Genomic DNA, 21202 nt, shown 5'->3' with positions numbered 1-21202 from the left:
TGGAGTGGAGGAAATCCAGGGGGTGATACCAGTAGTCAAAGAATTTCTTTTGGACCCAGAGCTGAACTTTGCAGATGGGTTCACATTCTGCACTGCCTCCTTGCCTCTGAGCTCCATAAGCTGACAGAGGCCCCTGTATTAACCGGATAGTTGTGCTGTAATGTGCTCAGCACTGGTGTGAGACTGCTATGCAGAGATGTCTTCTGTTTCTACTTGTAACAGCTTAGCAGCTAATAAACACCATGCAACAACCTCTCTTCTAAACCTCCTCTTAAAATACAGAGTTTGGTTTGCCAACTCCAATGTATTTAAAGCATCTGAGCTTCCGGGGAGACTTTGGAAAGTTAACTGAGTGAGAGAGGGCAGATGCAGAAAGACACTTTCAGGAGCAAAAGGCAGCTCCACTATCAGAGCATCAGCTCAACATCTCATGAGATGTTTTGAGGATGTTATAGCCTTCTGCATGGAGAGGGAATACGTTCTTGCATTCCATGAAGCATCTCTAGTCATGTTCACTCAGAGTGAGGGCTATAATCTCACTCTGTAAAAGAAGCAGAAGGTGAGGGATGAGGAACAGAGCAACCTGCAGCTTTCACAGGGGACACCCTTTCCTGGGAAGAACCTCCAGGATATTGTCTCATGAAGAACATGCTTGTTTGGTTTGGTTTTTTTTCCACTGATAATGCACCTATGTCCTCACTGAGCTGTAGAGTTAGAGACTTTCAGCAGAGCTGTCATTCTGTAATGAAAATAAGACCAAATCTGAGACCACAGCCCTTCAGGGAGGATATATCCTCCTTTGGAGTTTTCTTTTTGGTAGTGTCTTAGAAGTGAGTTAGGGACCCAAAACAGAGAAGCCACAGATCTTACATAAAAAAGGATCTTTCATTTCTAGTTGAAGTCCAAAACCAGGGAAATTTCCCTTTTGATGGCTTCCCATAGCACTTCAGAACAGTGTCCAGAACTACAAAGTAGTGGGGAAGGGTGATTCACAAAACCCTTCTCATTCTGTGGGCTGAATCCCAGACCTCCCTCATCAGCAACCACAAAGTGTGGAGGTCTAAGTCTATGACAAAACATGTCTTGAGGAGCTAATGGTCCTGTGTCCCCTGCAAAACAGACAGAAAGTTTGGGGCCCTTGTGCAAAAGGTGAAAGACACTGAGAGACTGTTAGCAACTTCTGCAGTCCTGGGCTGGAGAAGTTTCATTTCACTCTGGTGACTAGCGCCTGTGCAGGAAGGCTCACTTCAGGAATTCACAGATGCCAAGGTGACCTTTCAGTGGCTGCTGGTAGCCTGTGAAGTGAGGTCAGAGCCCTCTTTCCCTGAAGCTGATACCCTTGCCAGCTGACTGACATTCCTCTTCTCTCCTTGTTTTCCTTTCATTGTATAGGACGGGGCTGGAGGCCATTATGGAGACCTACGCGTTCTGGAGGCCCCCTGTGCGCACTCTCACCTTTGAAGACTTTACTACCATGCAGAAGCAGCAAGGTGAGCATACAAAGGGCATGCAAAGAGCTGTATAAAGAGCAGAAGAGGAGGGTGTAAGAGCAGCAGTGTGCTCTGCTGTGTGGCCAGTGGCCAGGATGGGGGTGTCACACAACTTGTTGACCTTTTGACTGCTACGAAGGCACGGAGAGAATGGATGGAAATGGTGGACAAGCTGTGCCTTATGATGTGCAACGGAGCAAATTAATCTCCCTGGTGTCCTCAGTGCTACAGCTAGAATCTTAAAATGATCCTTGAGGTCTCTTCCAACCTTGGTGATTCTGTGATTAAGAGCTGGAAGGAAATGCAGGAAGGATTAGGTGAACGGCCACTAGTTAAGCATGAAGAAGGGGCAGAGAGAAGCTGAGGGAATGCTCCAGCATGTCAGGCACCTTATTCTCCATTTACAGTTACTGTTTGCCATGTGTGTGGGAACACAAGGAGAAGGGGTCTGTGTCCTCTGCAAGCTTTCAGAGGCCAGAAATGTGACTCACCCCAGGATCATGCTGCCTTGCTTTCAAAACCTGCTGGCCTTGCTGGAGAGACTGCATGAGTCTGGGGAGGAATTGCTGGGTAGGCCAAGTGTTTTCCGCTTGTTCATGCTGTATCTTTTCATAGCTGCTGCCCTTTACATCTCTCATTTGCTAAGTAGGGCTTTCATCTCTAGTTTCAGGCTGTGTTACTATTTATTTTTTTTTCAGGAATAGGGCTTCCCCATTCACTTCATTGCAGCTATTCCTAGTTAAAAGCACAGGATCAGTGGAAATAGAGAGATCAGAGCAACCTGGTGACTTTTTCAGTTATTATTATTCCAATATACACACACAAGAAAAGAAACAATCTGAAAATGTGTTAAAAAAAGGACATCTACAAGGTCAAAAAAAAAAAAGCAAACCCAAGTGCTCTGTGCAGATGATTCTCCAGTGTGGTAGATTGAGAGGCCAATCCTCCCACCACGAGCGAAAGAGAAAGACTCAGACAAATGGACTGCAAAAATGGTGGAAAGTTTAAAAGGAAAAAAAACAATGAAAGTTTTACAGAGAGCCAAAAGAAATAGAGATCCCAAAGCATATCCAAAGGCATCCCACCCCCCACCTGGGGGTACACCCAAAACCCCCAGGGCTCTTTCTTCCCCCACCCCCCTACCCTCCCTCCAGCCCTGGGCAGGAAGGACCACATGGCTCTGTTGGTAGAGCATGAGACTCTGAGTGTTGAGATTGTGGGTTCAAGCCTGCAGTGGGCAGCAGTATCCTCTCATTTATACCCCAGCTGGGCAGGGAGGGGGAGTGGAACAGACTCAGTTTCCCAGGGGGAAAACATCCTGCAGGGAGGGCAAAGCACTTACAAGCCCTCCACCCTGTTTTTGATTTTAGGATGAGCATTAACCCACCACATCCAGTCTCTCACACCTGAGTTTCACATCATCCCCAAACTTCCCCCTAGACCTTCAATCCTTAAGTGCATGACATGGTCTCCTCCAGAGGGAGGAGGGGGTAGGACCTTATTGCTCTTTACATCTCCCAAAAAGGAGGTTGTAGTGAGGTGGGCTTCTGTCTCTTACAAGTAACTAGTGATAGGATGAGAGGAAATGGCCTCAAGTGGTGCCAGAGGAGATTAAGGTTGGATATTAGGAAAAATAATCTTTACTGAAAGGGTGGTCAGGCATTGGAACAGGCTGCTGAGGGAGTGGTGGAGTCATCATCCCTGGATGACACTTCGGGGTGTGATTTAATGGTCATAGTGGGTTGAGGGTTGGGCTTCATAACCTTAGAGGTCCTTTCCAACCAAAATGATTCTGTTTTTCTATGAGTCCATCACCAGAGCAGAATCAGAAGGAGATCCAGTACAGGAATCTCTTCGTGCCATCTGTCCCTCACCCCAGATCCCTGTCAACACCTCAGAGCCCAGGTCACTTGCTAAATAATTCTTCTGATGGCACAGCACTGGAGTAGGACAGGGAACTCTCCAGTTGGCTGTGTTAGTCTCCCCATGTGAGGTCTTTACTTGACCACCCAACACTTCTCAAACTGCACAGCATGGGGCAGGAGAGGTTTTGCACAGGCTTAGGGTCATGTTGAGGAGCAGTTGTGGTGGGGCACGTGGTCAGAGATGGGTTAAAGCAGGGATTCAGTAATGTTTTCATCACTCACCTAAATAGAAACAGCCGCCTCTTCTGGTCTTGGTGGCCAAATCAGTCTTCCTCCTCTGTTTCACCCCCTTTTCGGGCTCCCATGCCTCTCCTCTCCTCTCCTTCCATTGGTTATCAGATAACACCCTGGTGGCAAGTCCAGCTACTGCTTACGTGGTAAGGTAATATTAGGAAAGGAAAATATTACACGTATTTATAGCTTGTTTTAATATAGTTTGGCAGCTGAAAAACCAGGAAGCAAGCCAGTACCTTGTGACCAGCCAGGTCTGTACAGACCACCACAGACCACTAGGTTTAGTTCAACCCTCAGCTCAAGTTGTGTCCCCATGCTGGTCTCAAAACTCAACACAAAACACTTCTCTCCAGCACTGCATTTAGCCACGAGAAACAACCTCAAGATGATAAATCTTATTACTTATATTACTTGCATCATAGTATTCACCTCTCCAGTGGCTGCTAGTTTGTGATAGGTGCAAAGCCAAGGTACAAGCACATTCTGTTTTAATATCTGACTTCTGGGAGAGCTTCCAAGGGCCAGCACCAATATGCTGGTCTGGAGACCTGGCAGAAAGAGTGAGAAATGCTGAGGTGACTACAGTAGACTTTTGAGTGTCTAGTGTCCAGCAGTGTGCCTAGGTGGCCAAGAGGGCCAATGGCATCTTGGCCTGTATCAGAAATAGTGTGGCCAGCAGGAGCAGGGAAGTCATTCTGCCATGTACTCAGCAATGGTTGGGACGCACCTTGAGTCCTGTGTCCAGTTCTGGGCCTCTCAGTTTAAGAAGGACATTGAGACACTTGAACGTGTCCAGAGAAGGGCAATGAGACTGGGGAGAGGTCTGGAGCACAGCTCTGTGAGGAGAGGCTCAGGGAGCTGGGGTTGCTTAGCCTGGAGAAGAGGAGGCTCAGGGGAGACCTTATTGCTGTCTACAACTCCCTGAAGGGAGGTTGTAGCCAGGTGGGGGTTGGTCTCTTCTCCCATACAACCAGCACCAGAAGAAGAGGACACAGTCTCAAGCTGTGCCAGGGGAGGTTTAGGCTGGAGGTGGGGAGAAAGTTCTTCCCAGAAAGAGAGATTGGCCATTGGAATGTGCTGCTCAGGGAGGTGGTAGAGTCACTGTCCCTGGAGGTGTTCAAGAGGGGACTGGATGTGGCACTTGAAGTCATGGTTTAGTTAGTCCTGAGGTGTTGGGTGACAGGTTGGACTTGATGATCTCTGAGGTTTTTACCAACCTTATTGATTCTATGATTCTGTGATTCTCAGGGAATGCCCCCAGCCACACTGCCCTCTGAGGGGCCCTCATGAGAGATGCTGAGTCACGTCAGGTCACCTCTCTCTCTCTCTGTCAGTCTCCCTGTCTCCATGTTCAAAAGGATATATAATTTCCTTTATTATAAACAAATTGGCGATATTAATCAAAATATTAATAACCTTTATTAATATGAAAATTGCCAAAACATATCAAAAGGTTGGGTGTAAGTTTGGAATATATTTACAGTGGGAATGTGCAGGACTTGGGCAGCTATAACATTATAACTATTTTATGCAAACTGGGAGGAATAGAACAGAAAGAGAACACCCCAGGAGGGAAATGGCATCGACCACAGCTGGGGGGAGACTCAACAAGAGCAGTTATGCCAAAGAGGCAGTTAATTAGTTACTCACAGCTGGTTGTACCCAGGTAGGGAGTGCTGCTGCTCTGTATTAGAGGCTTTGGGGCACTCTCATGTGCCAGGCACGGCAGGTTGCTGGCAGGAATGCCACAGGGTCATCGATGGCTGGTCTGGCTTCAGCAGACAGCGGGCTGTTAACGACGCTATCGCGACAGGCGCTGGCTTTGTCCTGGGTGAATTGAGGCACAGCAGAATCCTGGTGGCAAGGAGAAGCAGGCTTGGCTCTGACTCCTAAGCTCATGGCTTCTCTTGTAGCTTGTGGTGTGTATGCTCATAGCTTTACCCCAGGCACTGGGCTGAGCAACTCAAGGCCATGCAAGTCGAGGCAGTTTCAAGCCAGACAAGGTCCAAGCAGGTTCAAGCATGCAGGTTCAAGCATACAAGGCTTCAGCAAGGCTGAGCAAGGCTAAGCAAGACTTGAGCAAGCAATAGGCATCTAGAAATCAGCCTGTATATAAATCTTGCCAGAGACTGATTGGACCAATAGGCATTGAAACCAGCACATAGTTACACAATAGGAAGAGGTTCTGTGAGGCTGTGGCAGAGAGATTATCAAGTCCAACCTTTCACCCAACACCTCAGGACTAACTAAAGCATGGCTTCAAGTGTCACATCCCATCCTTTTTTGAACACCTCCAGGGATGGCAGCTCCACCACCACCCTGGGCAGCAATAAGGTCTCCCCTGAGTCTCCTCTTCTCCAGGCTAAGCAACCCCAGATCTTTCAGCCTCTCCTCACAGGGCTGTGCTCCGGACCTCTCCCAAGCCTCATAGACCTTCTCTGGACATGTTCAAGTGTCTCAATATCCTTCTTAAACTGAGGGGCCCAGAACTGGACACAGGGCTCAAGGTGTGGCCTAACGAGTGCTGAGTACAGGGCAAAATGACTTCCCTGCTCCTGCTGGTGACACTGTTCCTGATACAGACCAGGATGCCATTGGCCTTCTTGGCCATCTGGGCACACTGCTGGCTCATGTTCAGCCTACTGTCAACCAGTTCCCACAGGTCCCTTTCTGCCTGGCTGCTCTCAGCCACTCTGACCCCAGCCTGTAGCACTGCATGGGGTTGTTGGGGCCAAAGTGCAGCACCTGGCACTTGGACTTGTTGAATGCCATCTTTTTGGACTCTGCCCATCTGTCCATACTGTCAAGGTCCCTCTGTGGAGCCCTTCTACTCTCTAACCAAACAACACCTGCTCCCAACTTCGTGTCATCTGCAAATTTACTGACGATGGACTCAATCACATCATCCATACCATGAGATATTGAACAGGATGGACCACAGCACTGATCCTTGGGGCACACCACTGGTGCCTGGCTGCCAGCTGGATGTGGCACCATTCACCACCACTCTCTGGGCTCGGCCCTCCAGCCAGTTCCTAACCCAGCTCAGAGTGCTGCTGTCCAAGCCATGGGCTGACAGCTTGGCCAGCAGTTTGCTGTGGGGACGGTGTCAAAGGCCAGGTAGACTACAATGCTGTCCTACCAAGGACAAGAACATGACATTTCTGCCAGTGAAACCCTCAGTCATAGAAACAAAACCTCTCTCTTGGAGCATGCAATTCAAAAGTCCTCACAACTTTATAGGGGCAAGCACCACACTTGACACAATCACAGAGCTGCAGGCAGTTTTCAGAAGAGAAATCGCTCCCTGAATAAAAAAAGCAAACAACAACCTTTGCAAGAAATGCTCAGGAAAGTGCAGTGGAGGAGAGGCTGACCTTCTGGAGGATGATGTCACCTGCTCTGCAGTCTGCTTATTACTAGGGAAAAAAGGGGGCTTGGGATTATTGAATGCACATGGCAATGAGGTGTGGGGAAAGCCAGGGATCTATTAAAATCCTTTAATTGGAATATATTTTCAAAATGTAGATTGAACCTTATCCAGATTCTCATTATTAAGAATATGTGGCTCAGTTTCTTGACTTTAACAGGGAGCTTTAAAAAATAAGAATTATAGGAGAGGAGGGGAAAAGGAATACAAGAGTTCCAGTAAGTCTGGATTGTGTCACTCTCCAAGAGCAGAATGAGCCATTGCTGGCTGCTGTGCCACATACAGTTTCCCACAGGTTATTGTGATGAGCAGATTGCTATCCAGGACTGTAAGTTATGACAAGACATAGAGGCTAGAAAGGCAGTGACAATACTGGAATTGTGACCTGTATCTGATCCTTCCTGCAACAGCTGATGCAAGAAGTAAAAATCAAAGGTAGCCTGGTGACTAGTAAAAAGAATTGCCTCCTAAGCAGAAGTTTGGGACCAGTATGAGATTCACACAATGTGATAGATAGCAGGTTTGCAGCACACAACTTTTTAATCCACCATTAAATTGCTGTTTTGATACACACACCCGAAATCCACAAGAGCCACACATAGAACCATGGAATGGAATGGAATGGAATGGAATGGAATGGAATGGAATGGAATGGAACAGAATAGAATAGAATGGAACAGAATAGAATAGAACAGAACAGAACAGAACAGAATAGAATAGAATAGAATAGAATACAATACAATACAATTAACCAGGTTGGAAAAGACCTTTGAGATCATCAAGTCCAACCTATCACCCAACACCATCTGATCAACTAAACCATGGCACCAAGTGCCTCATCCAGGCTCTTCCTAAACACCTCCAGTGATGGTGACTCTACCACCTCCCTGGGCAGCACATTCCAATGGCCAATCTCTCTGTGAAGAATTTCTTCCTAGCATCCAGCCTAAACCTCCCCTGGTGCAGCTTGAGACTGTGTCCTCTTGTTAGAATTGCTTCAGTTGGAAAAGACCTCTAAGATCTTTGAGTCCTCCCCAGTTAAGCCTGCTGTTGCTACCTCTGGTATCAGCAGACATCTCTGGTAGCTAGAGGTCTGCTTCTATCTCTAGACAGCAAGTGTGTACAACCTGGTGATTGAGTACAGCTCCTGCTGTCTTGGAATGAGAAGAAGAGAAGAGAAGAGAAGAGAAGAGAAGAGAAGAGAAGAGAAGAGAAGAGAAGAGAAGAGAAGAGAAGAGAAGAGAAGAGAAGAGAAGAGAAGAGAAGAGAAGAGAAGAGAAGAGAAGAGAAGAGAAGAGAAGAGAAGAGAAGAGAAGAGAAGAGAAGAGAAGAGAAGAGAAGAGAAGAGAAGAGAAGAGAAGAGAAGAGAAGAGAAGAGAAGAGAAGAGAAGAGAAGAGAAGAGAAGAGAAGAGAAGAGAAGAGAAGAGAAGAGAATTAATGATGTTGGAAATTACCTTTGAGATCATTGAGTCCAACCTATCACCCAACACCATCTAATCAACTAAACCATGGCACCAAGTGCCTCATCCAGGCTCTTCCTAAACACCTCCAGGGATGGTGACTCCACCACCTCCCTGGGCAGCACATTCCAATGGCCAGTCTCTCTTTCTGGGAAGAATTTCTTCCTAACATCCAGCCTAAACCTCCCCTGGTGCAGCTTCAGACTGTGTCCTCTTGTTGTGGTCCTTCTTAAACTGAGGGGCCCAGAAGTGGACACAATACTCAAGGTGTGTCCTAACCAGTGCTGAGTCCAGGGGCAGAATGGCTTCCCTGATCCTGCTGGAAGCAGGGAAATAAAGTGTTATTCCTGTGCTGTTCTAGATTTACCATAAATTCCAGTGACCCTTTTAATGTGAGCAAAGGTATAAAAAAGGTCATTTTCTATAATGTCCTAATCTTAAATAAAAATTTCTAATAATTGTTTCACTTTTGTGCCACACAGCACATACTTTCCCCTTAAATTTATTGCTCCAAACACCCTTTTTTTTTCCACCCCCCCTCACTGTGAACTGTATCTCTAGGAACCACAAAGCCCTTTTTATGTTTCCCTTACCAACCCAACCAATCTTGGCAAGAAGTACATTCTGGGTCTCATTTAGACCTTTTAAAGTTTTTACCAGTGGATTCATAATTTGATAATTGGCCAAGGGCTCTAGAGAGAAAGCAGGTTGTGATACTCTGAGAATTATAGAATCTTTCTGGTTGGAAAAGACCTTTAAGATCATCAAATCCAACCATTCTCTCACTGGAACAAATATGGTGCTAAATCATGTCCCTCAGCACCACATCTCTATGTCCTTTAAACACCTCCAGGGATAGGGATTCAAACACCTCCTTGCAGAGTCTGTTCCAGTGCCCAACTCCAGTCAAGAAGCTTCTTTTAATATTCAATCTTAACCTGGTGCTACTTGAGGCCATTTCTTCTTCTTAGAATAGTATAGAATAAGAATAAGAATAAGAATAGAATAGAATAGAATAGAATAGAATAGAATAGAATAGAATAGAATAGAATAGAATAGAATAGAATAGAATAGACCAGGTTGGAAGAGACGTTTGAGATCATCGAGTCCAACCTATCACCCAACACCATCTAATCAACTAAACCATGGCACCCCATCCTCTCTCTTGTAAGGAAGAAGAAGAGACCAATGCTCAACTCACTGCAATCTCCCTTCAGGCACCTGTAGAGAGTGAGGTCTCCCCTCAGCCTCCTTTTTCCCAGCCTAAACAATGCCAGCTCCCTCACACACTCCTCACAAGACCTGTTCTCCATATCCTTCACCGGCTTCCTCTGCACCCTCCCCAGTGTGTCAATGTCTTTCTTGTTGTGGCCTCACCAGTGCTGAAGGGACAATCCCTTCCCTGGTCCTACTGCTCACACTATTCTTGATACAGGCCAGGATGCTGTTGGCCTTCTGGACTACCTGGACACACACTGGCTCATGTTCAGCTGGCTGTTAATCAACACCTGTGGATCTTTCTTTACTGAGCAGCTTTCCAGGCCCTCTTAGAATACATACATAGAATACATAGAATAGTTTGGAGCATTCCTGGAGTTGTTGTGACCCAAGTGCAGAATCTGGTACTTGGTCTTGTTGAATCTCCTATAACTGGTCTCTGCCCAGCCATCCAGCCTGTCCATGTGCCCCGCTACAGCCTTCCTGTCTTCAAGTCAATCAACACTCTCTCCCAACTTAGTGCCATCTGCAAACTTACCAAAGCTGCACTCAGTCCTCTTGTCCAGATCATTGATAAAGGCTTTAAAGAGACTGGATTAGGCACTCGGTGCCATGGTTTAGTTGATTATATGGTGTTGGGTGATAGGTAGTTATAGAGAGCAATAAGGTCTCCCCTGAGTCTCCTCTTCTCCAGGCTAAGCAACCCCAGCTCCCTCACCCTCTCCTCACAGGGCTGTGCTCCAGACCCCTCCCCAGCTTTGTTGCCCTTCTCTGGACACCTTCCAGCAACTCAACATCTTTCCTAAACTGAGGGGCTCAGAACTGGACACAGGACCCAAGGTGTGGCCTAACCATTGCTGAGTACAGGGGCAGAATGACCTCCCTGCTCCTGCTGGCCACACTGTTCCTGATGCAAGGCAGGATGCCATTGGCCCTCTTGGCCCCCTGGGTGCACTGCAGGCTCATGTTCAGCCTACTATCAACCAGTACCCCCAGGTCCCTTTCTGCCTGGCCTCTCTCCAGCCACTCTGACCCCAGCCTGTAGCTATCATCTCATGTTTCCATCTTTGGGCAAGTACTTAATTTTTGTTTTGTGACCAAAGGTGCAGTGACTTCTAAGAGAGTGAGTAAGTTTCATAAGACATCCTTAGGGTCCACACATGTACGTGTGCCCAGACTGGAAATGGGATTTCAGTTTTTGTTTCAGTTTGGTTTTGTACTTGAGTGTAATCACATTTCTTTATGGTTGTATTCAAGCATAATAGAATATTGCAAAAAGTCTGGGAAGAGTTGGTCTCTCCCATGCATTAGGAAGTTCCTTTACAGATGTGTACACATCTGTAAAGTTTTCACCAAAATCAGACCTTTCAGGAGTGACAGTGTATGTCTGCATGGCCAGGCTCCTCTGGCTCTGCTCCATACTGGCCAGACAGATGCCAGCTCCCAGTCAGCTCCATCTGGAAAGCTGGAGAGCTTCATTAGTGTGGCTCTGTGCCCAAGTGACTCTAACCAGCCTTTTAGGAAGGTGTATTAGTTCAAGTGCCAGGAGAGCTATGAGCCAGGTGAATGACTGGTGGCCACAGCCCCTCTTTCCAGGACCCTCAAGTGCTTAGCCACATGGCTATCACACAGTGGAGATGCCAATGTATTGGGCATGTGCCAGAGGAGTGGCTGTGGCTCCCTCAGGAGACTGATCAGTAAAGGTGTGCAAGAACCGCTTCCAAGCATCTGGCCTTTGGGCTAGGCCTTGCTCACATCTGAAGATGGGAGAGGATGGTAGGGCTGAGGATGTGGGCTAGACACCATTCTGCTCAGCTGAGTGCAGGCTTGTGTATATAATGTGACCATGCAGATCCTGCAACTTGTATCTATGACCCTGAGAATCATAGAATCAGTAAGGTTGGAAAAGACCTCAGAGATCAGCAAGTCCAACCTGTCACCCAACACCTCATGACTACTAAACCATGGCACCAAGTGCCACATCCAATCCCCTCTTGAACACCTCCAGTGATGGTGAATCCACCACTTCCCTGGGCAGCACATTCCAAGGGCCAATTACTGTTTCTGTGAAGAACATTCTCCTCACTTCCAGCCTAAACCTCCCCTGGCACAGCTTGAGACTGTGTCCTCTTGTTCTGGTGCTGCTTGCCTGGGAGAAGAGACCAACCCCCACCTGGCTACAACCTCTCTTCATGTAGTTGTAGACAGCAATAAGGTCTCCTCTGAGCATCCTCTTCTCCAGGCTAAACAAGACTGTAGGTGGAGGCAGGATCAGCTGTTTAAGAAGAGTTTACACTCAAATAATAACTTTGTGATGATTGATACATAGAAATGTAAAATCTTAAGACAAATCCCCTTGCAGTTCCCATCCTTGTCAGAAGGTCAAAGCACAAGCTCTCAGTGCCCTCAGCCACCTCTCTCCTTAACTGTATTATACAGCTGCAGGTTGCTGATGTGGTCAGATAATGGCATCAATCAAGTTGCCCAAACTAACACTCTTGACTGCCTGGTGACACTTTGCTGTTGCACAGGGCATGTGGCTCATGTTCAGATGCTTTATGCTGACTGCAGCTTCAGCGTACACTTGCTCTTCATCTCTGCACTAAGCAAGGACTTCAAGGACTGAGAGGTTTGAATGGAGGCACTGCAGGTCATGGTGGTGACTGATACTGGGAAACATGAGCAAGCCAAATAAGCCTCAGTGGAGTCCTAAGTGTGATTTATGTGTCTCCTTCAGATAAAAGGTGTTGGGCTAGGGAGAAGTTCTTCATAGGAAGAGAGATTGGCCATTGGAATGTGCTGCCCAGGGAGGTGGTGGAGTCACCATCACTGGAGGTGTTTAAGAAGAGCCTGGATGAGGCATTTGGTGCCATGGTTTAGTTGATTAGATGGTGTTGGGTGATAGGTTGGACTTGATCTCAAAGGTCTTGTCCAACCTGGCTAATTCCATTCCATTCCATTCCGTTCCGTTCCGTTCCGTTCCATTCCATTCCATTCCATTCTATTCTATTCTATTCTATTCTATTCTATTCTATTCTATTCTATTCTATTCTATTCTATTCTATTCCATTCCATTCCATTCCATCCTATCCTATCCTATCCTATCCTATCCTATCCTATCCTATCCTATCCTATCCTATCCTATCCTATCCTATGGGTCAGCTGCCTAGTATGGTGCTGTTGGTAAGAGAGATCCCAGAAAACTTTCCATGCACAACTGCTTCAGACTCCCTTGGCACTGGTGCTCTCCCCACTGTCTCACTGTTGCCAGAAAGTTCTCCTGGCTAATGCTGGTTGCTGGCAGATGTGTTTTCCATCTACACTGTACTGTTAGAAGTTCTCTACGTGGCCTGTCCCATGTGGAAGAGCTCCTGGTTGCCAGGATGCCCTGGCATGCTGAATGCTCCAAGAATACTCCACCCCTCTCATTTTAAGACATATCAGACCTGTGGATTTGGTATGTTTGAGCTTGCAGTTTACCCTGAAATTGTCCTGTGATGGGCTACACCCATCCTGGAAGCAGGGGTGGAGGGCTTGTGAGAGGTTTTGCCCTCCCTGGAGAGTATTTTCCCCCTAGGAAACTGACTTGGTCTGTTCCACTCCCCCCCACCCCCACGTCCAGCAGGGGTATAAAGGGGAGGACATTGCAGCCATTGCTCTCTTCCTTCTGCTTCGCGGGGAAAAAGTGAGTTGCTGCTGTCTTGCCGCTACCCTGCCATGTGATCCTCCCTGCTGCTTCCACACTTTGCAAAGGACTGGTTCTGTATTTCATATTTCTTTCCCTTTCCCATCCATCCTTGTTCCTTAGCCTTGTGAACCCTGCCTGTCATTTTTACATAAAGCAAATTCTTTATCTCTCTACTTCCAGGTCGAACCCGAATGATTTCTTGGTGGAGGGAGGGGGAGCGGGGAGGATTCTCAGCCTTGCCACCATCTGAGTTCTTAGGCCCCAGCTAAGGTTCAAACCACCTCATGTGCTTAAGACAAGCTCAGTCTTAGACAAAGGAAAAACAAAGGTCTACTGGGAACATGTAGAGACAGCACCATTACCAAGGCTTGGAAGGACAAAGGTGGCAGGAAGGTGAGACTAGTCAGAAGCTACTTGAAGGAAAGTTTAATGACAGCTCTTATTTGTAGCCAGAAGAGAAGCTGTATTTTTCCCTTATCCTTGTGGGTAAAGATATTTGACACTGGTGCACAGCCAGAATTTCTAGGCAGTGTCAAAAGAAGGAATGCTGGCATGCAGAAGAAGGTTTGCCTTTAGACTCCACTCTCTCCACAGAGTTTCTCTGTGTCCCTCCATGATTTCATTCACCTTCCCTTCATACTTTTCAGTCCAGTTTGCAGGTTTTGACCTTTCTTGTACTAATCATTCTCCACTTCTCCTCTTTGGAAATGACCATATCCTTTTGATGAGGTCAACTTAGTTATCACTCATATGCCTGTAGAGAGAGCAGCCTCCTTTCAGGATGTCACCAGTGCTTGGCTAAGCCCTGGGCATTAATGGCAGGGCACTGTGTGGACAGACACGTTCATTACAGGTCTTTCACAGCCTTAACAGTTCTGTGGTTCTAGGACCAGCCATGCTGAGCAGGGTTCAGATGCAAAGGAAGGGGCTTTGAAGTTTGGAACCTTATATTTTATACAAATGTGGCTTGCTAATGTGTCTGAGACTGATTCATGCAGAGCCAAAAATGTTTTTCTGGAGACAACAGTAATTCATCACTTTGGAGTCATGACAAGTGTGGAGGTGAGAGATACTTTGGCTTCCCTGTTAAATGCTGTTGGTGTTGGCAACTATTTCTAGGGGGAACAGCAGGTAGAGAAAAGAAAGAGAGAAAAAATATTGAGGGATTAATTTTGTTCTTGCTTAAATGTGAGTTCAGCTGACTTAAAGCAGACCTAAGCATAATCTTGTGTATCAGTTTAACTAGATTGGTTTGTATCTATGCCTTCCATTAAGATGACATACACATCTGTATATTGGAGACTGTGGCATGGTGTGGATGCACTTGCTGGGATTGCTGCCATCTCTAGGGGTATTTGGCTGGCTTTGTAACAACTGCAGTCCAAATTATAACTTCACAAAATCCAGGTTGCATTTGGCCCCCTACTTGGTGCTGCCAGCAAAGATGGGTAAGAATCAGAGAATCATAGAATCAATAAGGTTGGAAAAGACCTCAAAGATCATCAAGTCCAACCTGTCACCCAACACCTCCTGACTACTAAGCCATGGCACCAAGTGCCACATCCAATCCCCTCTTGAACACCCCCAGGGAAGGTGACTCCACCACCTCCCTGGGCAGCACATTCCAATGGCCAATTACTCTTTCTGGGAAGAACTTTCTCCTCACTTCCAGCCTAAACCTCCCCTGGCACAGCTTGAGACTGTGTCCTCTTGTTCTGGTGCTGCTTGCTGGGGACACCAACCCCCCTCCTGGCTACAACCACCCTTCAGGTAGTTGTAGACAGCAATGAGGTCTCCCCTGAGCCTTCTCTTCTCCAGGCTAAGCAACCCCAGCTCCCTCAGCCTCTCCTCACAGGGCTGTGCTCAAGGCCTCTCCCCAGCCTTGTTGCCCTTCTCTGGACATGTTCAAGAGTCTCAATGTATGGGTAAGAAATATCCTTCAGAGCAGAGTGGAGCTGTTTGCCTTATGAAGAGAATGAGCTGATATGGGCCTTGCTTTGTATTGTTTCCCATTCCACTTAAAGGTGTAAAGATTATTCTGCAAATGATCAAGAGCTTCAGGTTTCCTTGCTGTGCTCTGTGGCAGAAGTGTGGTGCATCCTGTGATTGTGGTTGGCATTAGATGCAAAATGTTCTTGAAAGAGAGTCCTCTGGTCTGTCATTTTCTCCTGCAGGTCTCTCACCTCCTTCCCCTTTTAAAGTTACAGAGAATACATATTTTTTTAGCTTTGTATCCTAATTACTGTGTTGTCAGCTCAGGGTTTTCCAGCTGGCCTGCAAACAGGGATAATTCAGAGCAGAATCACTTCAGTCTCTCTTTGGGGTTAACCTGAAACATGGAATTCTCACTTTGGTGGCCATTAAGCTACCTTCACAACTGCCTATCAGAGATCTCTACTTACTCTGTGGAGCCAAAGCCTCAGCTGTGGGTACAGCTTCACCACAACTCCTTAGCAGATGTTTAAAGCCTTGTGCTCTAGGTAACCAATGTGAGTCTCTTCTGCATAGTCCTTAATGGTTAACTATGGGGTGAAGGAAGATTGAAATGCAAACATTGCAGTTGTTAATTTATTCTACATATTTTATTTGAGACACATCATTCAATGTTTCCTCCAAACACTGTCAGCAAAGAGAATAATTCAAGCAAACTGGCAAAAAGGTTTCACCCCAGAAGACTGCACTCCCTTAAGCACAGAACTAATTTTCCTAGTTGACCATGGAAGTTTCCTCTAACTCAGAGCCGTGTCTATAAATAAACCCTTCTTGAGCTCAAAATTGTACCATCAGCTTCTTCACAGAATTGTTTTGGTTGGAAAAGACCTTTAAGATCATTGAGTCCAACCATTCTCCATCGAGTCTGGTGCCAAACCATGTTCCTAAACACCACATCTCTGCATCTTTGAAACACCTCCAGGGACAGTGGTCCAACCACCTCCCTGGGGAGCCTATTCTAGTGTTTGAAAACCTTTTCAGCGAAGAAGTTTCTTCTAATTTCCAGTCTAAACCTCACCTGGAATAAACTGAGGCTACTTCCTCTCATCCTACCACTTGTATCCTGGCCAAGCTGTCAGCTCGTGGCTTGGACAGCAGCACGCTGAGCTGGGTTAGGAACTGGCTGGAGGCTGAGCCTAGAGAGTGGTGGTGAATGGTGCCACAGCCAGCTGGCAGCCAGGCACCAGTGGTGTCCCCCAGGGATCAGTGCTAAGTCCCATCCTGTTCAATATCTTCATAGACGATATGGATGAGGGCATTGAGTCCATCATCAGCAAATTTGCAGATGACACCAAGCTGGGGGCAGGAGTTGATCAGTTAGAGGGTAGAAGGGCTCTCCAGAGGGACCTTGACAGGCTGGGCAGAGTCCAACAGGATGGCATTCAACAAGTCCAAGTGCCAGGTGCTGCACTTTGGCCACAACGACCCCATGCAGTGCTAGAGGCTGGGGTCAGAGTGGCTGGAGAGCAGCCAGGCAGAAAGGGACCTGGGGGTACTGGCTGATAGCTGGCTGAACATGAGCCAGAAGTGTGCCAGGTGGCCAGAAGGCTGATGGCATCCTGGCCTGGATCAGGAATAGTGTGGCCAGCAGGAGCAGGGAAGTCATTGTGCCCCTGGACTCTGCATTGGTTAGGCCACACCTTGAGTCCTGTGTCCAGTTCTGGGCCCCTCAGTTTAGGAAAGATGTTGACTTGCTGAAAGGTGTCCAGAAAAAGGGCAACAAAGCTGGGGAGAGGTCTGGAGCACAGCCCTGTGAGGAGAGGCTGAGGGAGCTGGGGTTGCTTAGCCTGGAGAAGAGGAGGCTCAGGGGAGACCTTACTGCTCTCTACACCTCCCTGAAGGGAGGTTGTAGCCAGGTGGGGGTTGGTCTCTTCTCCCAGGCAACCAGCACCAGAACAAGAGGACACAGTCTTAGGCTGTGCCAGGGGAGGTTTAGGCTGGAGGTGAGGAGAAAGTTCTTCCCAGAAAGAGTAATTGGCCATTGGAATGTGCTGCCCAGGGAGGTGTTCAAGGGGGGACTGGATGTGGCACTTGAAGCCATGGTTGTTAGTCCTGAGGTGTTGGGTGACAGGTTGGACTTGATGATCCTTGAGGTCTTTTCCAACCTTATTGATTCTATGTTTCTACGAATTGTTTTGTTTGGGAAATGTGTTTAGTATCATCTAATCCTTACTTTCCATTTGTTACTGCTCTTGGCAGTACTACCAAAAGCACTAACAGTATTGTTTTGACCAAAACCCAGGTCAAACCCCCTGTTTTCCCAGGTCAGAACATGTGAGCATCCCTGCTGTGGAAAATAATAATTTCTATTAGTCATAGCACAAAAGTGATGTAATACATTGGTACTGATGATGTGCATAAATGTCAATATTTTGTTAACAGCAGTCACACCACAAATGGGACCCCTCTTAGAATTAAAGTATGTGACTGAAAACCCTGACACATCCCCTTAGAATCATAGAATCATAGAATCAATAAGGCTGGAAGAGACCTCAAAGATCATCAAGTCCAACCTGTTACCCAAGACCTCAGGACTACTAATCCATGGCACTGAGTGCCACGTCCAATCCCCTCTTGAACACCTCCAGGGACGGTGACTCCACCACCTCCCTGGGCAGCACATTCCAATGGCTAACATCTCTCTCTCTGTGAAGAACTTTCTCCTCACCTTGAGCCTAAATTTCCCCTGGCACATCTTGAGACTTTGTCCTCTTGTTGTGGTGCTGGTTGCCTGGGAGAAGAGACCAACCCCCTCCTGGCTACAACCTCCCTTCAGGTAGTTGTAGAGAGCCACTCTGAAGAACAGCCCATAGCTTCAAACTGTCTCACTTCATTTTAGTGCTTATTTCTGCCTTCCACCAGTACTGCTGCACCATGAGCCATCTGAAAAGGCTGTCCAGTGGTGCAGAAGTCCAACCTGCTTCCAGGCACTTCCTGTTGCAAGCCCCCAGAATGGATGATAAAGCATGTTTGCAGTGAGGCCAAGCAGCTCACTGAGTGGTAGTCTTCCCCTTCAGACCAGGAGCCAGCAGAAAAGGCTTCTCTTTTTTTATCCCTAAAGAGAAAAAAGACTAGACAAGCATGCCTGGACCAGGCAGACCTCTTGACTGATGAAGTAATGCTTCCTTGCAGCCTTTCCTGCTGCCTTGGATTGTTCTGTGGTGAGCTTGCTTCCCTGTCCTATTTTAAAAGGGAGGAAAACCTCAGTTGAAAAACAAAGTCATGACAGAAAAGCAGCAGGAAAGACCAGGGATGCTATTAATAAAGTGAGGGCCCTTGCCAAGAAAGGTTGAGTTTTCCAGTGGCCATTTTACCACCCTGGTTTCTTTATTAAACTGTTTCCTAATGAGACCTACTCATTTTGCAACTGTGATCCCAGGCTCTGAACATCCTCCCTTGTGTTTTTTTGTTTTGTTTTGTTTTGTTTTTCAGGAGGCAGCACAGGCACCTCCCCAACCACCTCCAGCACAGGGACTCCATCGCCCTCTGCTTCCTCTCACCTTCTCTCTCCATCCTGCTCCCCTCCGGCCTTTCACCTGGCCCCAAACACGTTCAATGTCGGCTGCCGGGAGAGTCAGCTTTGCAACCTCAACCTGTCTGATTATCCCCCATGTGCCAGGAGCAACATGGCTGCCTTGCAGAGCTACCCAGGGCTGAGCGATGGTGCCTACAACCGGCTGCAGAGCGGCACCGCCGCTGCCTCGCAGCCCTCCGAAACCTTCATGCCTCAGAGGACTCCATCCTTGATCTCAGGAATGCCAACTGCTTCCTCCCTGCCCAGCAACAGCAAGATGGAGGCGTACAGCGGCCAGCTGGGATCCTTCCCCAGCTCCCAGTTTCAGTATGTCATGCAAGCTGGCAACCCTGCCTCCACCTCCTCCTCTTCACACATGTTCGGAGGTGGCCACATGCAGCAGAGCTCCTACAATGCCTTCTCCCTGCACAATCCCTACAACCTCTATGGATACAATTTCCCTGCTTCCCCCAGGCTGGCAGCAAGCCCGGAGAAACTCACCACCTCCCAAAGCACTTTACTCTGCTCTTCCCCTTCCAGCGGGGCCTTTGGAGAGAGGCAATACCTTTCCACAGGGATGGATCACGGGATGCACATGATCAGCCCTCCCTCCAGCAACCAGCAGACGGCCAATGCCTGTGACAACAGACAGTATGGGGGGGTTCAGGGCTCCTCCTCACAGATGTCTGTGCACATGGTCTAACAAGCCACGCCTCTCCTTGGACATCGAAGGCAGCTGGACCTTCATCCTTTCCAGGGGGAAACTCATCCCAGTACCTTTTTGCCTTCAAACTTATAGTGGAACTAATATTGTAATGATCAATAAGAACTCAAGCCATCTAGGTGTGCACAGCAGAACCTTGTGAAAAGCCTCCATTGACTGCCATTGCAGTTTGTTGTAGCCCAGGACCTCCAGACCTGGCACAGAGTGTCTGCTTTTTCTGGACATTGCAGAGAGAAGGACATGACTTCAATGAGAAGCTGGAGATGAGCAGCTGAATATACCCTTTATGCATTAACTCTCAGCTAGCATGAGCTCTCGACGTGGAGGCAGCTGTCCTCCTGTGCTGTCTCCTCTGGATGCTGAAGAACAGCAGTCTCCCAAGGCTTCATCCTCTGAAGCTGCATTGCCCGTGGCTTTAAAGACCTCCTTCTTCCCAGACTGTTCCTCATTGCTGGAGTGGCTAAGCCCATTATGGAAGCTAACAGTGGTCCATGGGTCCTTTGCCCACTGTAGCACAGGAATGACACTGCTGGGCTGGGGCTCCTCCTCCGAAAGAGGTTCCTGCATTTTCACCATGGCTCTACCCAATTGGTAGGATCAAACTTTCCAGCAGCCAGCCTACAGATGGAGATGTGAGAAAGAGAGAGAAAAGTTTTAACCCACAAGTGAGCCTCAGACAGAAGTGGGGACTGATCTTCAGAAAGATGCATGGGGGAGTTCCTGTAGACATGACCCAAAGTGATGCACCCAAACTGAACGTCTGACAGCCTTTGTGGGGAATGTGACCTACTAGTACTCAGCCCAGTGGGAGGAAACTGCCCAGACTGAGCTCACAGGGAAGAGCAATGAGAAAAGACAGCTCTGCTCTGAAGAAGTACAGTTGGCCTCCTTCACCGTGCATGCAAGAGCTGCTAGAGAAAGCCATTAGCATTTCAGAAACAGGAAGGTCGACTGTTTGCCAGCCTCCTGCCTGCCACATGACCTCTGTTTAACCATGGAATCCTTCAGGCTGGAAAAGACCTCTAAGACCATCAAGCCCAACCATCACCACACCACTGCCGTGCCCACTAAACCATGCCCTGAAGTGCCTAACCAAATAGATTCTTGCCTTTTGACATTTTTCTTTCCTGATTTTTTTTTCTTTTCTGATTTTTTTTTTCTCCTCCTTCTTCTTCTTCTTCTTCATCCTTTAAGAATAAGAAAACAATTGTAGCTTGGTGCAAGCTATGCATTTAAAGTTGTGTGAAAAAATGCAAATGCCAAGTAACAGAACACAGATATTATTGAGATTTGTTGTTGTGAGGTGTTGTAGATAAATGTATTTATATGCCTAGTGAGGGATTCAATATGATGAATATAAAAGAGGGCAATAAAAATGGTATGTAAAATATGTATGAAGAAAAAAAAGGTGTATAAAGATTTGCCCTATGCACGGAACTCTGTTTCTAAGTGCCAAGCACAGAATGCGCTAAATAAATCTTTGCCTTTGTTCCCTCGGTGTTTTTCTCTCTCTGTGAGGCTTCCTC

General features: G+C 47.4%; 1 protein-coding gene across 2 annotated transcripts in view; it reads left to right on the top strand.

Annotated features, from left to right (window-relative positions):
- The window catches only part of TBX15 (T-box transcription factor 15), a 161500-nt gene that overhangs the window by 118168 nt on the left and 22130 nt on the right, over window positions 1–21202 (top strand). The window contains exons 7-8 of one of the 2 annotated variants that reach the window (XM_054163698.1): window positions 1393–1490; window positions 18871–20445. In XM_054163698.1, the coding sequence (XP_054019673.1) occupies window positions 1393–1490; window positions 18871–19655 (883 nt within the window). In that variant the 3' untranslated portion in view covers window positions 19656–20445. Of the gene's footprint in view, window positions 1–1392; window positions 1491–18870; window positions 20446–21202 lie in introns of those variants that run through there. The other variant, XM_054163699.1, reaches the window with a different exon arrangement.

This window comes from Dryobates pubescens, chromosome 8, assembly GCF_014839835.1.
Source record: "Dryobates pubescens isolate bDryPub1 chromosome 8, bDryPub1.pri, whole genome shotgun sequence".
Classification (NCBI taxonomy): Eukaryota; Metazoa; Chordata; class Aves; order Piciformes; family Picidae; genus Dryobates; species Dryobates pubescens.
The sequence above is the reverse complement of the archived record's forward strand: the minus strand, read 5'-3'. Positions and strand labels throughout refer to the sequence as shown.